The sequence below is a fragment of the Anser anser genome, assembly GCF_964211835.1.
Source record: "Anser anser genome assembly, chromosome: 1".
NCBI lineage: Eukaryota > Metazoa > Chordata > Aves > Anseriformes > Anatidae > Anser > Anser anser.
Window position 1 is genome coordinate 147596469 of NC_139720.1, and position 16924 is coordinate 147613392.

Here is a 16924-nt window from a genome sequence, read left to right on the forward strand (position 1 = left end):
AAGACCTCTGGGCTCATTGAGACACGGTTCTGTCACCTCACAGAGCAACAAACGCTAGGACCAGTGGACATGTACACATTTTTATCTAATTAATAAAAAGGAGGGATCCATATATACTGTTTAATATAAAGAGAGGGGTTCCTGCAGATAACTTTGTAGAAATCTGTAGGCTTCACATGGGTTATGCTAGCAGGGGAAACATTTCGAAGCGGCGTTCTGTATTTAGCACGATGACATCTGACTGCCAGAATGCTGAAAGGAGCGGGCCGCTGAGCTCCTGGTGAAAGTCAGCGTGAGCTGGGAGTCTGGCTCCCCGATCTTCCTCTGTGAATTCCAGCATGTGTGTGTAATTAGTCACATTTAAATGTCTGCATTTATTCAGTGTCCCCAGCTGCTCCTTCAAGTGTTGTCTTATGTCTTGTCTCCGAGGTTTAAAAAAGCTCAGAAACATCTGCTCTGGAGAGCTTTCCCCCGGCTCTGCTCCTCCTTTTGTTCTTTCTCCCCCATGGTAAATTTCCACAGCTGCAGCAGCCACCGCTGTCTTTCATATGTAGTTTATGTACAGTTTTCCAGAGCAATGCACGAGTCTGCAAACTCATTAGCAATGCCAAAGTTTTATTTGATAAATGAAGCATTCGTGGCCCTGGTGCAGAGACGGGGCTGCTCGGCATTAATTTATGAATTAAATGTAAACGCTGTGCAACTCTCTTGAGAGCTCTGTGAGATGCCTTCTGACCATGCGGAACAGAGTTAAACGGGCTGTTTGCAAGGGCAAGCAGGAAAGGAAGCAATAAGCAGATACAACATCTCTAAGATAAACACTTCAAGGGTCATTAAGAGAACGGCGACTGAGCTGTGGGTATTGAAGAGCTTTGAAAGCCCTTCTGGAGAGGAAGGTAAGGAGGAAGGAGTCATTTGTCAAGCATGGTTAAAGCAGAAGGTCTCTGCTTAGGGTTGGGCGTGCCGGGATGTGGTGGTGGCTCCCCAGCCTTGTCCACCATGTGGTGGGCAGCACCTGACTTGGCTTTTGAACTGCTCACGTGAGCATTGCTGGGAGGTGGTGTGGGCAGCCCATTGCTCACAGATGGGCAACCAGTGCCCTAAAACCAGCCTGACTTGAAACTGTTTTAAACTAAACCGCTTAAAATTCTCTTGCACGATGTGACATTCCTCATGTTAACGTAAATGGTGCTCTCTTCTGAAAATTCGAGTCTCCGTGTTTTGCTAGTCACAGTTCCTGAAGGGCAAAGCCACGTGTGTCGTGTCTAGTTGGAGGGGCTGAGATAAAGGCTATTCCTGTTTGTGGATTAGCAGTCTGAATCCTAATTTAAGAGTTAGAGGAAAACATGATCCCATCTTGACCAGCGAAGGTTTGCTGTTGTCACCAGTGATTGCATTTGCAGACACCTTGAAAAACTACAGGAGTACAGCTAGTCCTTCAGACCTTTGTATAAAATTAAAACAGACAGGCATCATCTTTGAGTCATCCGAGAATTTTCCTTCACTAATTAGGTTGCTTCCTGCTTTTCTTGTTTATGTTGGAGCTGGTTTCTTCAGATAACTATCAGTTCCCAGGAATAAGTAAAGAAAGTATCAAAAGGCTTGGATCCGTGAGGGACTCTGAAATGCACAGCTACAATGTATCTATGACACAGAAGACGGGTGCTGCGCTGTCCAGTATTTTTCTTTTCCAAATTAAAAGGATTCATTAGAATTCTGTTCAAAGTCAGTCCGTGAGCCACCTTGCCACATGGGTTTGATGATGCTAGGTTTAGAGAACATATGCTTGTGTGCTGCTTTAGATCCATTTCTACTCCTCTGCAGAGAAATACAGCCTGCAGCCAGCTTTGAACTCGCTTCAGGGTCAAATGAAGCTTATTTTCCTGCTTGAAATATGAGCTGAATCAGCTAGGAGAAAATGGTATTGCTGACTACAAGCAAGATAGTTTAATGTATGTGTTGATCAGTGCACCCCACAGGATTTTGAAGAAAATCAACTTTTGTTTGCTGCTGGTAAGGAATACCGATGAGGGTGTAAAGTAGTTTCAAGGCTTAATTTTCAATAAATGCATGCATCCATTAAAATGCATCACAATCTCCTCTCTCTAGAGAGCATACCCTGCATCAAGCTATGCCTTTTCCTGCAGGATGGCATCTTGGTCGTGCTTTTAATCCTGTATGCGTTTCATAACAAACTCATGGGGGAAAATTGCTCACAGATGAAACTGTATCGTTTCTGGTATTTTATCACGTAGTGCTGCAATGCTGTGGGTTTGGGGGAGTAGGGAGGGAAGAGAGAAGGAATTCATATGTATCGTTAGCGCAATACATGGATTTTCCTTTCTCCCAGCTCTTGTGGTGTTGAGGTTAAACTGCCTGCCATCCAATTAGTTCTCTCCCCTTTGCTCCTCTATCCCCACCAGAACTTGTCTCAACTGTTTTGTAGCCTAAACCATATTAAAATTGTTCACTCTCCATCAAACCACCCCACATCTAAATATCACCTCTTCCTGCTGCAGAATTTCCCACTAAATGAAATTTCTGCTTCACCCTTCTTTCTTTTTTTTTTTTTTTTATTGAGTACTTCTTCGGTGCTTCTCCTCTGTTCCTGAAAGTCGTTCAGTTTACTCAAGGGCAGGTTTCTTCATCTGCAACCCTAATTAAGAGCAGCATCTCTGATTAGGGCTCTTGGCAGTAGTCCACCTCAGGCAGAGCATGTTTTAAGACGCTCCCCATTTTGAGATCGAATTGTCGCGTGACTCCGTGGGATGCGTCTAGGACCGATTTTGTAATGCAAGACTGGAATGTGACTGTTCCAAGCCAGTCTATTTCAGCAGTAAGTGCCACTTTTTAAATAACACGAGGGGACTTCCCGTTTTAGCTAGAGTAAACATAGCCAGGGATTATGCATTGAGGCAGATTGTTCAAGCATAAATCCTGCTAATAAGTGATTTTTAACTTTGAACTGAACTCGAGGTCACAGTGTTAGGGTGGACTGGGGGTGATGTTCTAGGGTAAAATAGTGAGCTGTCTTGCAACATGACTTGTTGTTACTCTTTGACGTACACAGTATTTAGCGTAATACGAAGGTAAATTTATGTGCTGCTTCGTTCCGAATGATTGTTGGAGTTCTGTGGCAGGTACCATCCAGAACCAATGCTAGCAAAGCTTCTAGAGGAATCACAGAATGGCTGAGGTTGGAAGGACCTCTGAAGATCACCCAGTCCAACCCCTCTGCTGAGCACGATCACCCCTAGAGCACGTTGCACAGGATGGCATCCAGGCAGGGTTTGAATATCTCCAGAGAAGGAAACCCCACAGCCTCTCTGGGCAACCTGTGCCAGTGCTCTGTCACCCTCACAGTAAAGAAGCGCCCCCTCATATTGAGCAGGATCCTCCTGTGCCTCAGTTTGTGCCCGTTGCCTATCGTCTTTTCATTGGGCACAACTAGAAAGAGCCTGGAAGGAGCAATGTGGCAGGATATGATGAAACGTAGAAATCGCACTTTTCTCTGAAAGTGTTTTGTCTGTTGCTGCAAGAGCAGCACTTGCAAGGTAGCAGCACAGGGAGCCGAGGGCATCAAAGTAAGATCAGTAATAGGGGAAGCTGCAGGGTGAAGGGGAAGTCACAGGTGTTGAAGTTGTTTTTTATGTTTTGTTTTGTTTTTTAGTAAGTGTAAAGAGAGTTAAGACAGTACACAATACATAGGAAACACCCTTCGTTAGCTCTATTCTTCACAGAACTATTTGTTGAGAGGAAACCATTGCAAGAAATCTGCCTGTGTATGTGACAATAATGAGAAAATACCTCCATCACCGTGAGCTAGAAATGGTGTTCGTGTTGCTGGGTACACTGCTGCACTGGGAGCTTAGTTGGTTATGTACTGTGACCGAGAGCTGGTACCACCAGCTGTCTCCCGCATTGTTTTTTTGGTTTTGGACCTCTTGGTGTAGACCTTTGTCATGGGTGCCATTTTCTGGCATTGTCAGAGTTTGATTATGAAATACTTTAGCTATGTTGATAATTACATATTTGTAATGTGCCAAGCACGTGTAAGCTGGAGAGATTAAGTCTTTTAGTGTTTTTTGTTTTTTTTTTAATATAATAGCACTTTTAGATCAGTTGCTTTTGCTGTCCCACTCTTCTCACTGTGCGAGGTAGTTTGCTGGTTCCTCCTCGTTTTGCTCCCTGAAATAAAACGAGAAAAGGGAAATGCTTTGACAGAAAAGGCAAGGCACCCTTTGAAGAAGAACAGAAATTGGCAAGGGGGCTGTGCTCTTGGAGGCGGCAGCGCCTGCAATTAATTTTAACTCATTCTGCGGTTGACTCGCTTCCAAGCTGAGGGTTTTGTAGTAATTTTGAATGAGCTTCAAACAGAAGCAATAATTCGGTTTAGGCTCTGCCCAACTGCAGATGTCCCAGCTGCGCTTGGCGTTGCCCTTGTCGTTTGACAAGGATGGCCCAGTTTCCTGCCCTGCTAGCCTAACCACACCGGTGAGAGGTGTGACGGCAGGATCTCACCATGTGGGCACCGCTGGGTGAGCCAAAGGCTCCAGGGATTCACTGAACCTCTGTCATCTGCAGCCCTTTCCTCCCTGGGCGTCTCTCCTGGGGATCTCTTCTCTACCCAGCCAGAGGATTTATCAAAATGCATAATAAAACCAGGGTATCTCATGACATCTCTGCCACTCTTTCATGTTTTGTGGGAATCACCAGCTGATTCCCAAAAAATCACTGTGGGGGGTTTGGCTAAATGTAGACAAATATGCTTTTCTCAGAGCCTGTATCTTTAGAATGCCCTGCTAAAAAGGATCCTGTTAACTTGAAAGAGTCTATGGAAGAGCTACAAGAAGACCTGAAGACCTGGTAAATGTGTCTTGCAGTGACAGTGTTTGAGTTATGAAAGAAAAACCTCTAAGTGATGAAACCCTGGCATGTACTGTATTCAGAGGAGGGCCCTTCTGATTGTATGATATACTTGTTCTTACCAGAGTGATACTCAATGGTTGGGAGCTAAAGGCTAATCTAGTGGGAAACAAGTATTAGAGCACTTTTTTTTTTATTTCATTATCATTAATCAGCGAACAATTTCCTGTAGAACATTGTGAGGATGTTTTAATCATTGCAAGTCCTTTGAGTCTGGTCTGGATTTCTATCAAGTAGGTGCTCTGGGGATGCTGTAGACATCATGAGCTCAGCACACAACTTCAGTTGAGAGATTTCATCGCTGTAATGAAGGAGGTCAGACTATGTGATTCAGATGTTTTCTTTTGGTCCCAAAATACAAGGAGAAGCTTAATGCGAGTATGAACCGTTTGTGTAACAACTGGGATTATAAAGCTGGTGTGGGCTACTAATTACAGCTGGTTCTACCAGAGTGCCTACCTGACCATGCCCTCATTTGCATCTTGTTTTGCCTTGAGAAGATGTAAAGTGACAAGACGCTGTAAACTTCTTTTAAAGAGAGCTTGCTTTGCATTGTGTCTCATCACCACGGATCTCAGTGCTGCACCAACAACCATATAACCACATCTTGGGAAGCAGAGCCGCCTTTGGGATGGACTGTCACAGGTTTTAGCTGAGCTTAGGATATGACTGCCCTTTCAGGGTAGAAAGAACGGTGTGCCAGCAGAAACTGTCCATGATACATGTAATGCATTGCTCCTGCTAAAATAACCAAGTTTACTGGTATTTTAGGAGGTTTCACTGCTAATGGGATAGGGGATAGGCTGTAGGAGGAACACAGGGTACCAACAATCATACCAGTATATACCAGTACCGATCAGAAGAAGGGACAGCAGTTGATCTGTGAAAGTGTTAGGCTAGCTCTGAAAAGCTGCACGTGTTTTGCCTTCTGTGAGATGTTTCAGTGCGTCTGAATTTTATTAATTTTAGCATAATCAAGTGTCACAATGAAGTAAGTGGCCTTGAAGGACCAGGGGAACAATTTAAATCAAGTCAACGTTTTGTGACAGCTGTTTTTTACATGAATGGTTTATGAACCGCTATGTGATCTCTCTTCTTGCCAAATCAGAGACATTAAGGATTTTTTTTTTTAAGTTAATTTAATGGGAAAGTTTATTCCAAACTGTGTCTTCTGATGCCTGTGATGCTTGTGCTTCTTGGAACGAATAGCTCCATCTGCCTTACTGTAAAAATGGAGATAAATGGAACTTAGCAAGCCTGATCTGGGGGTTGCTGTTTGGATAACTAGAGAAGACTCCGCAGTTCTGCTTGAACATATTTAATGTGCTTTATTTTTTAATAAAAAAGTGGTTCTTGAAGATACAATTTTACTGTTAAATACCCAATACTCTATGACTTGTTTTTTTCTTTTTTTTTTCTCTCCCCTGCTTGGTTACTGCATAGTCTGTAACCACAGTGGGATATGTTAAGGTCTTTTTAGTTTCCTAAACCTGGACAGCATCAAGGTATCAATATTATTTCTTGAATTCTACTTAGAAGAGAGCACTGTGCCATGAGTTACGTAACCTTAGTCCAGTTCTCTTATCAAAATGAATTCGGTGCCTCAGCATTACTTTGGGACCTTGTTGGCAACTTAACTGTCCTCAGGTTTCAGCAGTGGTGATGAATCAGCTTAATTTGAATTCCTTAATGCAAGTACTGCATCTGCAGGGAAGATCAAAACCCTTTAATTATAAGTACTGTTAATCAAGATCACAGATGATCCGATTATTCATATAAATGAATGCCAAAAGTTGTTCTGAGCTGTTTAAAATTATGTTTTTAAAGTATTAAAAGTTACACCTCCCTGAGGTGAGCCAAGGCATGTCCAGTGCAGAAGGCTGTAGCCTCCATGCAGTTCGAAGGCACTTTTGTTTGCTTTTCAGATCCACGAATAACTACTAATTTTGTTTTTAACTCTGAGCTATTCGATCTTTTCATTTAGAAAGATATATTTGCCGCTATCATATATCTAATTAGAAGTAAAAATGGTGTGGGAATCTGTGTAAAAGAGTCATCAAGGATTTATTTAGTAGAGAAAACATTATCCTTGGACTACGTAGTGATGAGAAGAAGCTTGCTGGGCTTTCACTCTGTCACTGCTTTTGTTTAAACCCTCTCGTTCCCTTGCCTTTCCTTCCTGTGCTCTCCCTTGTCCCTGCTGCCACCCCAAGAATTGCTGAGGTTGGATCCAGCTGGGTTATTGTGCCCCGTGGTTGAAGTGTGTTGGTGGCATGACGTTTAGATGCTTCCCTCCAATCTGCTGTACTTTGTGCTCGACCAGTTATTGCAGGTGAAGGTCTATTAAGGTTGCTTACCAGCGTGTCAAAAATGGTATGTACACCATTACCGCCTGTGGCCGACCTGGGATAGCTGCTTGGCTTGCCTGTCCTCACCCCTCAGGAGGAAATCCTTACTCACCAGTTAGAGAGGGAGCCTTTGGGTAAGTTAAGGGTATGCTGCTCCTGTTGTGCTCTTTTTTTGTTGTTTCTTATAGTTGAAAATTTCCTTCTGTCTTGAGTTCTGTAAAGCTTCTGGTTTTAGTCTCTTCCCTCTTTCTTACCTTTACTTACCACATAGTCAGGTCCCTGCCAGTAGGCTCAAAAGCTTTTAATTTGGGAGCTTCCTAAATTGTTTTTTTGGTAATGTTTACCTTGCCACATATCACACTTAATCTCCGAAATAATTCCAGTCATCCCCAAACTAGCTTCTTCGTTTTGTCATCCTTCATTTCTTAACATTATCAGTCTGTCCAGTGGTGGGAGGTGTTTGTGGCCGTGGTTCTATGGTGGAGGGGAAAATGGGCATGTTCATGCAGCTCGTTTTGTTTGCTGATGTGCTCATGCATGTACACAGTGACACGCATGCGTGTCCTGAACTGCGATTGTGCCAAGTGCACGCAGTTCCTTCCTGGCAGCGGATTAAACTTGAGCAGAGCTCTACTCGGAGGTTATCGGGTTTGCTTTCCATAAACCCTGCAAGTAGCGCACAGGGCATCATATTGAGACCAGCCTGTGTTTCCAAGCAAAGGAAAAGAGCATGGGAGACTTTGGTGTCACCGTCCAGCTTCGTTATACAGGCCCTAACAGCCTTTGTGGGTCTCAGACTTGCACGCCATGTTTTGGTCTTTGATCTTCTTTCTTCCCTTATCTGTCTGTACAGACAGTATCTCACTTCTTCCATTTGATACTGCCTTGGGCCACAGTCAGCTGAGCTAAAGCTGTTGACTAGGCTTTAATCATTTGCTGCATATCCTAATTGTTGTCGCTTTGTGCTGTCCTCCTCTTACAGCCCTCACCATGCTGCCTTAACACAAATGCTTCTGCAGCTCCCTTGACGTGTTGACCCACTCCTTGGCTTCCTGCCATGCTGTATCAAATCGAAATTTCTTCCCTTTCCTTAAAAGAACCAATATAGTGCTGTCCTTAAAGCACATTCATCCTTTCCTGATAGCATCTACTGTTTTGTGTTGCTGTTCCCTTACAATTTTTACATCCTTCTTGCTTTGCTGCAACTTGTGTTTGGGTCTTCTATCTCCTCTGAAAATCATAACGTTGACAGCAATAACTCCTATAAAGAGTTGCTCCTATACTATAGTTGCTAGAAATAACTCCTTCCCCTTACTTACCATTTTCCTTTGCTCTCCCATAGCTCAGCGCTTGCTCCCTGTTAATAATTAAGGCTACAAGTCAGAGACCGAGGCAGGAGGAAATGATGATGTGAGTGCCAGTAAGAGTCACTAAATCAGTGCAATTCATAATTTCAGCGAGCTTGTGTCTTTGTTGAAGCCCTCAGGGTCCTGTCACCGAAGATAATTTAACCTTTTTTTTTTTTTTTAATTTAACTAAGAATTTTTCTGAAGTGGCTTTTATGAAACTTCCAGCTCTTGTGTGATTGACTCATAAACAGGATGAGCTGCTCATGAATTAACTCCTTGTCCTTTGAGAGCGGCAGGGCTAACACCCTCTTTTTCTTCTGTTTTCTTTATTTGGTACAGAGTACAGATGGTACTCTGTAAATGTGTGTTTTCACAAGTCCTTCTACAACTGATATTGGGAAGCGATTTCGATGGTTTGAACTGCAGGACAGCTCCCATATTAATAGCAGAGGAAAATCCATGTGATTTTAAATTATTGAGAAATATTTAGACTTCTACCGACATGGTAATTTTTTTGCAGCTTGTTTGAAGTGATAGTGGTTTGAGGGATATGTATGTATTGACAGGATTTCTTTATAATTAATGAGACAGTTTTTGCACTGCCTGCAGTTTTCCCATAATGTCTCTAATATTATTCACTTGGGGAAGTGGGGGCTGCACTCATTAGCTTTCATTTGCTTTCTAGTTATTATCGGTTGGCTTTGTACAAACATTTGTTCCTGTTTTGCTGTAAAATGTCCTCAGCAAATATCTGGGAAAGAAATTGTCGCTCGAGCCCAAACAATCAATTCCCCTTCCCCTGCCGTGCCTGAAGGAAATCACCGCTAGCAGTCGTGTGCTGAGAAGAGTCGTGCGTGCGTGCCACGAGTGCTGCACCCACCGAGCTTCCCAGCTAAGGCCAAAAGCTGATCTGGGTGCTGTGAGAGGCTGCAAAAGCTGTGTGGGCCAGCTCCGGAAGGAACCTGGGGTAATGCAAGTTAAGAATCTGTTTAAATGCTTTTTCTTGATTGTAACTGTTACAAACTTATCTGGGAGTAGGGAAGAAAAGGCAGTCCTAGCGTGGGGCTGCAGCTGTAATCTCAGAATTTCAAGGTTTCTGTTGTGCTTTTGGTGTGGAGGCCTCAGAGAGCATCTCAGAGAGGAAAACCAAAATAGTTGCCTGCACAGCCTGTTCCTGTGACTTGGATAAGCTCTATCGAGATTTCAAAAGCTGCAATGGGGGTGGTTTTGAGCGTTTAATGTATGCTGTGTAGAAATGTTTCAGAGCCTATGTATCAAATGCAGTACAACCTTTATTTTAAGTGAATACACACAGGGTGAAGTGCTTGTCCTAGGTGCAGTTTTGCAATTTATTTGGAAAGAACAAGATTTCATTTAGTGCCACAGATCTGTGTGGCAAAGTGAGTTATCGCGTGAATGGCAAAAAAGTAGCTCCAGCTAAGCTTTAATCCTCTCAGAGGTTAAGGGGATGGCATGGGTTTTACTGTTTGTAAGCCAGAACGTGTTTGTTCATCAAAAACACAACAGAACTCCCTATGGGAGAGTGCTTTCCTGGAGGCAAGTAAAAGAGATGGAAGGGCAGACTGGAGAGAAGTTGTGTGGCTGAGGGTTCGTTCTGTTAAAGATTAGAGAGAGAGAGAGAAATAAATGCACGGGGGAAATGGCTTGAAAAATTACAATAATAAAGCAAATACTGATGTACTTCGTTCAATATCGCTTTATCTGCTGGGACTTTGTCCCGTTCTTTCCCCAGTTCATTCTTCCAGGCACGACCAGTGGTCACCAGACACTACGTGGTACTGTAACATAACTGTGTCTGAGCAGGACATACGACGAAGGTGAACCAGGGCACATCTCTGTGGGACGTAAATAATTATTTCCAATATATTAGAACCGCTTCCAGAGGCAGCTGGTCCCTTCCCAGCGCAAAAAGCACGCTGGTGAAAAGAGTACTGAGAAACTGTGTGTGAAATGAGCTTTGGTGCAAGCAGATCACTTCCAAAAGTCAAGCGATAGGTACTTTTGAATCACTTATTCCTACTGTTAACTTACCAGGAGTGGACGCGATCTTGTGGCTTCAAGTGTTCGTCCAGAGGACAAAGGCTGGGCTCTTACATCGATGCAGTGCTGTCAGCACCCTTATTCCCTGAGGACAGGGTCAAAGCAGAGCCCTTGTATGAGTTGGTAGAGAAATTTTCACGAGGTTGGGACATTATCATAGTGTTTTTGATGATAGAGGCAGAGTGTAATTTTTCACCAGGATTGAGTAAATTGTGAAAATGTGTGCCTTATTCCAGAGGATCTAGGACACTTGGTCAGCACAGTGGCAAAAAAGGTAGCGCATTTGTTCTGTCCTGAAGGAAGACCCAGTAGATTACTGTTGGGAAGCGAACTGTTGCAACATTTGGTCAGACCAAAGCCCAGGAAGCTGTGAGTATGTCTGATGAGGAATTACAAGAACAGTCATGCGGTGATACACTCTGCTGGCCTCTAGAAATTTATGATTCAGGGACTTCCCGAGCTAGATGTAGCGCCTTCGTGCCTGGTAGCGGTGGATGCAGACACATCCCCTTTGAAACACACGAATACGACTGGCTTAGCAAGGTCCTGGTCCCAGGCAGATCAAGGAGGAGGCCGTGGAGCAGTTCCTGCTGGCAGTGGCAGAAAGAAGGTGGTTCACAGGTCTGAGAGCAGCAGCCGCGTGCTGGCACAGATATGAGGTTGGCCAAGGTACTTTTGGGAGTCTGGCATGCAGCATTGCCTCAATATTACCCCTAGCCCACTGGTAATGAGTGAGGGGCTCAGGTCGTGATGCAAGTCTGCACCGAAAGAAAAGGACATTCAGTAGTGAACTGAATGCGAGGTGTTTGGTTACCTCAGAAAGACCAAGTACTCAGAATAGTACGTACGTTACAAGATGACCCTACAGTCAGTAGGAAAAAAAAAAAAAAGAGATGCAGCAAGACCTAAGAAAATAAGTCACGTAGCCAGAACCGGGGAAGGTGCTGTACCAAACAAGTACCCAGCACAGAGATTTGTCTCAGGAACAATTTGGGAAGAAGGAATGGGAAGGCTGTAGTGTTCCTTAGGTTGAGCTGAGCATGGCCAGGTACACTGGAAGTACCTTGGGGTACCGTTTCTTGAGGGAGTGGTTTAGTTTGGAAAGTCTCAAGTACAGCTACGTCCCTTCTAACTTCTTTTCTCTGTGCCTGGCCTCGCACCGGTTGCGCGTTCTGGCTCACGAGGATGCCGATGACACACACGCATCCTCGACTCATCAGAAAGCCTGTAATTTTCAAGTAATTTTTGTGATTCCAAGGAAGGGGTGGGGAACTCCCACAGGCTTGGATCCCCCCCGATGTTGCTTGCCTGCGTTACGCCTGTTCCTGAAGTACGGTTGTGCAGGGGCCGTCTCGGAGACTACAGCCTCCAGCTCTTGGTTGGCAGCCCAGAGGCAGGAGGAGTGCCTGAACAGCTGTGAGCGCCTTAGTCTTTGGTGAAAAACCTTCTTTTTCCTTCAAACCGTCTACCCCTGCCTCCCTCTCAGCTTCTGCAATCACGTAATTTAAAGGCGAGGGGACGTGCTCGTGGCGTGTTTGGGTCTGAGGTTTTCTTTTGCCCTCTGGGAATTTTCCGTAGCATATGTGCTCTTGTGAAGGCTTGGTTGTGAACCACGCTGAAAACTGAAATCTCTTGTTCCTTGAAACCTGTTAATTTTATAAACCACAAGCAAAATATAGCCGGGCAGCTGCATTAAGAGCTTTCCCATACGAACCACCACCAGCCTTATACCCAGCCACGCTGGCCATGAGGGATAGCTAGCCCTGTCCCAGCTGGGCTCGAGGCAGAGGATGATCAGAAACTACCAGTTGGGCACAAAAGGCTCTAGCAGCCGCCAGACATTTTCGCTCTGGGGGCTGATGAGTCAACGTGTAATTCTTGAATCAGCTTGATTGCCCAGGCTTATTCTTTTTTTTTTATTATTATCCAAGTACACGTATATTAAATTAATTCTGCAGATGATTAGAGCAAGAGCTCTAATCATTTTTACTGGCTTTTTTCCACCGCTTCCTAGTCTGTACACCCCTTTTGTAGAGAAAGTATTATATGCTGCTTTTCATTTTTTCCCATATAATCCAGATCTGGACTATCACTATTAACAGTGATACCCACATGGGAGAATTGGAGCTCCATTTTATTCTGTCTCTCAGTAGCTGTAGCTTTGTTCTAGCTCTTTTCCTGCCTGCAAATGAAAGCAAATATTTTGGTACCAGCTTGGGAGGGGAGGGGTGTTAATCTACCCAACAGCTCTCCCGTGACTGAAGAAAATGACCATAACGAAAGCAGGTCTGGAATTAAAACTGCTAGGTTCCTGCAGCTAACGAGACTGTGTTAACGTGAGTACATCAGGCTTGGGTTTTGCTGAATTTTATCTCCCCACAATACTTAGTAAGACACAAGAACCAGAATGGAGCTCTCTCCAGACATGGCCTTCCTGCCCCAAAGTCCTGAGTCATCAGTCTTTGCCTGCTTTCTCCAACACCCGCACACAATAACTCTTTTTAAATTACCTGAAGGGCTTTGGATACAGTTTGTGTCAGCGTCTGTTTCCTGTTTTTTCCACGTTTTGTTTCTTTCAAGGTTGCTTTTGCTTTTCTTATTCCCACACAAAGAAACGTCTTACTCTAAGTCATCCTGACTACAAGAGAACACCTGTATTCTGTTTTTGTTGTTTTGCTTTTTTGGCTGGTTCGGTTCTCATTTTTGTTTCCCAGAGAACATAAAAAGCTACCCTACTGTTTTAAACGCAGCTCTGGTCTAGCCTACTGCTCTTCCTGATATTTGCTGGTGAGTGATGCTTCAAATCATTGTGCTTTCATAGCTCCCCCCAAACCTCCCCTGCGTTAGTTGTGTATATTCTTCTGGCCTCCATGACATCCGGTGGCAAGAAGTTTCACAATCTCATTATGCATTGTGTGGAAAAAGTACTTCCTTTTGTTTATTTTAAACCTGCTGCCTGATAATTTCATTGCGTGCCCCCTAATGCTTGTTTAGCGAGGGAACGTCCTGCCCATCATTCATGATTTGATAAGCTGTTCATGAATGGATAACTTCTGTCTTCTGCAGTAGATAGCACAAACGCGGGAGCACGAGATGAGGAGCCATGCTGTTGTATTTCTCCCTAAGAGCACACCCAACTTGAGAGGCAAGTGCCCAGGGATTCGTGTGGCTGTGTTCTCCCTGACCAGCTGATGACACTGCTTGGCGTTTTAACCATCGGGGACGGCTGAAGTGGTAGCATCAGAGCTCTGCCCACAGAAACGCAAAGATTTCCTCAACGTGGCAGTATTAGAACAGACCCTGTCACTGTCGATGTGTATAGTTCTGGTGTCCTTTTGTGTGCCTGTGGATAACTTCACACTTCCCAGCATTCAGATTCACCCGTGATTTTACTGCGCAGTGATTTGTATCTTCTACGTGTCCTCAACTTCGGATCACGCTGCCTGGCAGCGCTTTCTATTGTCTGCGTGTTCTGGGAGGGCTGCTTTTATTAAAACAGGAATAATACTCTCTCTGAACATGCTTTCACTGTGTTTAACTTTCAAATGGCTCTTCCTGTATGGATAAGACCTGGCTTGGAAGCCATTCATGAACAGTAGAAAGTTGGCTGCCTGCTCTGAAGCCATTGAGTGAGGATTTCATTTCAAGGAACTGACAGGCTGCCCTGAGGAAGCAGTGGAAGGGGTGTGGGGCTTGGTGCTGACACGTGGTGCACAATTCTTCCCTTCACATGTGAATGTGTTTAAGCCATGTTTGCTATCCAGAAGAACGACCAGCAGTCGTGCTGGAGCTCACTGACCAAGTGTTTCTGCTGCAAACATAGCCCTGTTGGGGCAAAGAGAAGCCATCTCTCTTGTACTCGCAAGAAAATCAAGCTGGAACTGACTCTTCTTAAAGGCTTTCTGCTGCTCCTTGTGGGTTTTCCTCCTGCACTTGTAGCTACTCCGCCAGAAGGGTTTCTGGAGCTTGCAGCTTTCATTTCTGGCTGGTGCAGGGATGGAATTTGTGGCCTGAATTGTGCTGTTTGCATGGCAGCACCCTGCAATGTCACATACCTGGTAAGCCAGGCATATACGAAAGAGGCTTCAAACTTCTGTCTGTGCGGAAGGTAACCTTGTAGTGCACTAATACAATCCAGAAATAAAAGCTGCAGAGTGCCTGCGTAATCCAAGGTTTTCATAACTTTCTCTGTGGTTTCGATCTGTGATTTCACGGGAGTATCCACAATAAGGAACACATTTCTCTCGTGCGCTGGTATTAGTGAATCAGCAATGAGAAGAAGGGCCATCTAGGTCAACAACTGAGTTATTATATTCTCTGCATATCTGGGCTATGCAAGTGGGAAGCTTGTGCGCAAGTGCATTAGTGGGAACCCTTCATTCAGCCAGGTATTTAGCCTTCGTTCTGTGAATAGGTCTGGGAATCCAATACAAACAAAACGTACCACTTCAGCTGCCTGCGTGTGCCACCTTAGTGGGATCTTCAGGCTTTGTGTACTTTCTAGGACTGTGTGAACCTATCTAGATCGGTTTAGGGCAGAACCTCCTCTGGCACAAACCAGATTGCTGTATTGGTGCAGAACATGAAAATTTTCATCCCCTTATGCAGAGTAAGGAAAAACCCTGTGGTTAAGCCCTGTTTGAAGGCCATGCCATATGTTACAAAATATTTTCTTTGTGGATAAAATTGCGGAGCACTATCTGTTACTGAATTTTTGTCTGTTTTTTTTTTTTTTGTATCAAAGTTGCTGTCATTGAAAGCAGTAAAACAAATCTTTTCGTGCTGGTTTATTTTATTGTATAAAATAAGAAACTCTTATTTTCTTGCACACCCAGAAGTGTGCAAGGTATTTCACCCTGCAAGTGTAGTGCTGATCTCCTGTGCAAAGAGCTTCAGAGTTTGTCTTCATCAAAATTTTCCAGTTTTAATCATTTAAATACATCAGACCACCAGGCTTACCTGGTTGAAGCAGAACTTGTTTCTGGAGGGAGAGCCCTGGCAACTGGCCTCTCTGCTTTTATTTCCAATCGGTGGTGCTGCATTCCTCAGGAGGTTTTAGCATATGAAACATTTTTTCAATGGTTTGTTGCTGTTGTTTTCTGCCAAAGAGATTTTGAAATGAGAGCGCTAAAGTGCAAATTTCTCACCTTGGCTTGCAGCAGAAACTAATTTGTTCCATTTTGTCCCTCCAGTGTGTTCTCTGACTCCTTCAGTGCAGAGCTGCTGAATGTATTTCTACTTTCAATTTTGTTATTTAGAAGTTGTATGGAGAAAGATGGATATGTCATGCTGACTCTTGGTCCATAGTTAACCCACCTTAACAAATAAGCCCGTGCCAAATCTTGTCAAAAACACAGAGGCCTTCATAGACGTGATTCTGATGAATTATTCGACTACTTCAGGGGTCTATGTCTGTGATTTTCTTCTTAATCCTTTGTTACAGAAGCAAGTTCTGGCTATTACCATTTTTGGTGAATAAATTGTTACAGAAATTTCAAGTGGTGACAGTTCCCATCTTGACAGCATACACTTTTTTCATGAAACTTAAGCTGTTGTACTTGCATAATAAGAGTCCTTCAAGTTAAGGTTCCTCTGTAATTTTACAGTATTTTTGACCCTGTTAAAGTTAGTATTTGAGACGCAGTTTCAAGTTTAGGTATAAAATAAAGACTTGTTCTTAGTGGCATTGCAATTCTGTAGTAATAACTGTTGTGAAAATGGAACAGGCTAAAGATGCATTGCTTTTATTTTCTCTTCCATTTCTTCCTATTTTATTGATTTGTTTGTCTGCATTTGTTTTTGTTTTCTAGAGTTCTCGAATGCCAAGGCCTGCCCATCGTGAATGGACAATGTGATCCCTACGCCACCGTTACCTTAGCCGGACCTTCCAGGCAAGTACTGCACGTGCAACATCTCCCATTTCGTAAGGATGGTTTCTCTTTCCTTGTCTAGAAATGGCCATTCTCAGATGGACAGAATATTTAGGCACCACTGAAATATGTTAATTATTTGTGTGTACACCTATGAACCACTGAAGTATACTAGAGTAAGTAATTTGAGGCTTCAGTTTTCATTTATGTGACGGTCTGAATAATTAGAATATCCTGGAGTATGTAATTTGTGGTTAGGTTTAATTTGTGAATCTTCTCACCTCACAGTTGGAGGCCAGTTTTTGAGCAAATTTATTGCCTAATTTTGGGCAGGGGAGAGAAGAAAAAGCTGAATACATCAACGTCTTGC

The 16924-nt window shown here is 43.7% G+C and overlaps 1 protein-coding gene across 4 annotated transcripts in view; it reads left to right on the forward strand.

Moving 5' to 3' along the window:
• RASA3 (RAS p21 protein activator 3) overlaps window positions 1-16924 on the forward strand; it is a 164741-nt gene that overhangs the window by 116301 nt on the left and 31516 nt on the right. For all 4 annotated transcript variants that reach the window (XM_083801771.1, XM_083801770.1, XM_083801769.1 and 1 more), the window contains one exon: window positions 16495-16575. In XM_083801771.1, the coding sequence (XP_083657897.1) occupies window positions 16495-16575 (81 nt within the window). The remainder of the gene's footprint in view (window positions 1-16494; window positions 16576-16924) is intronic.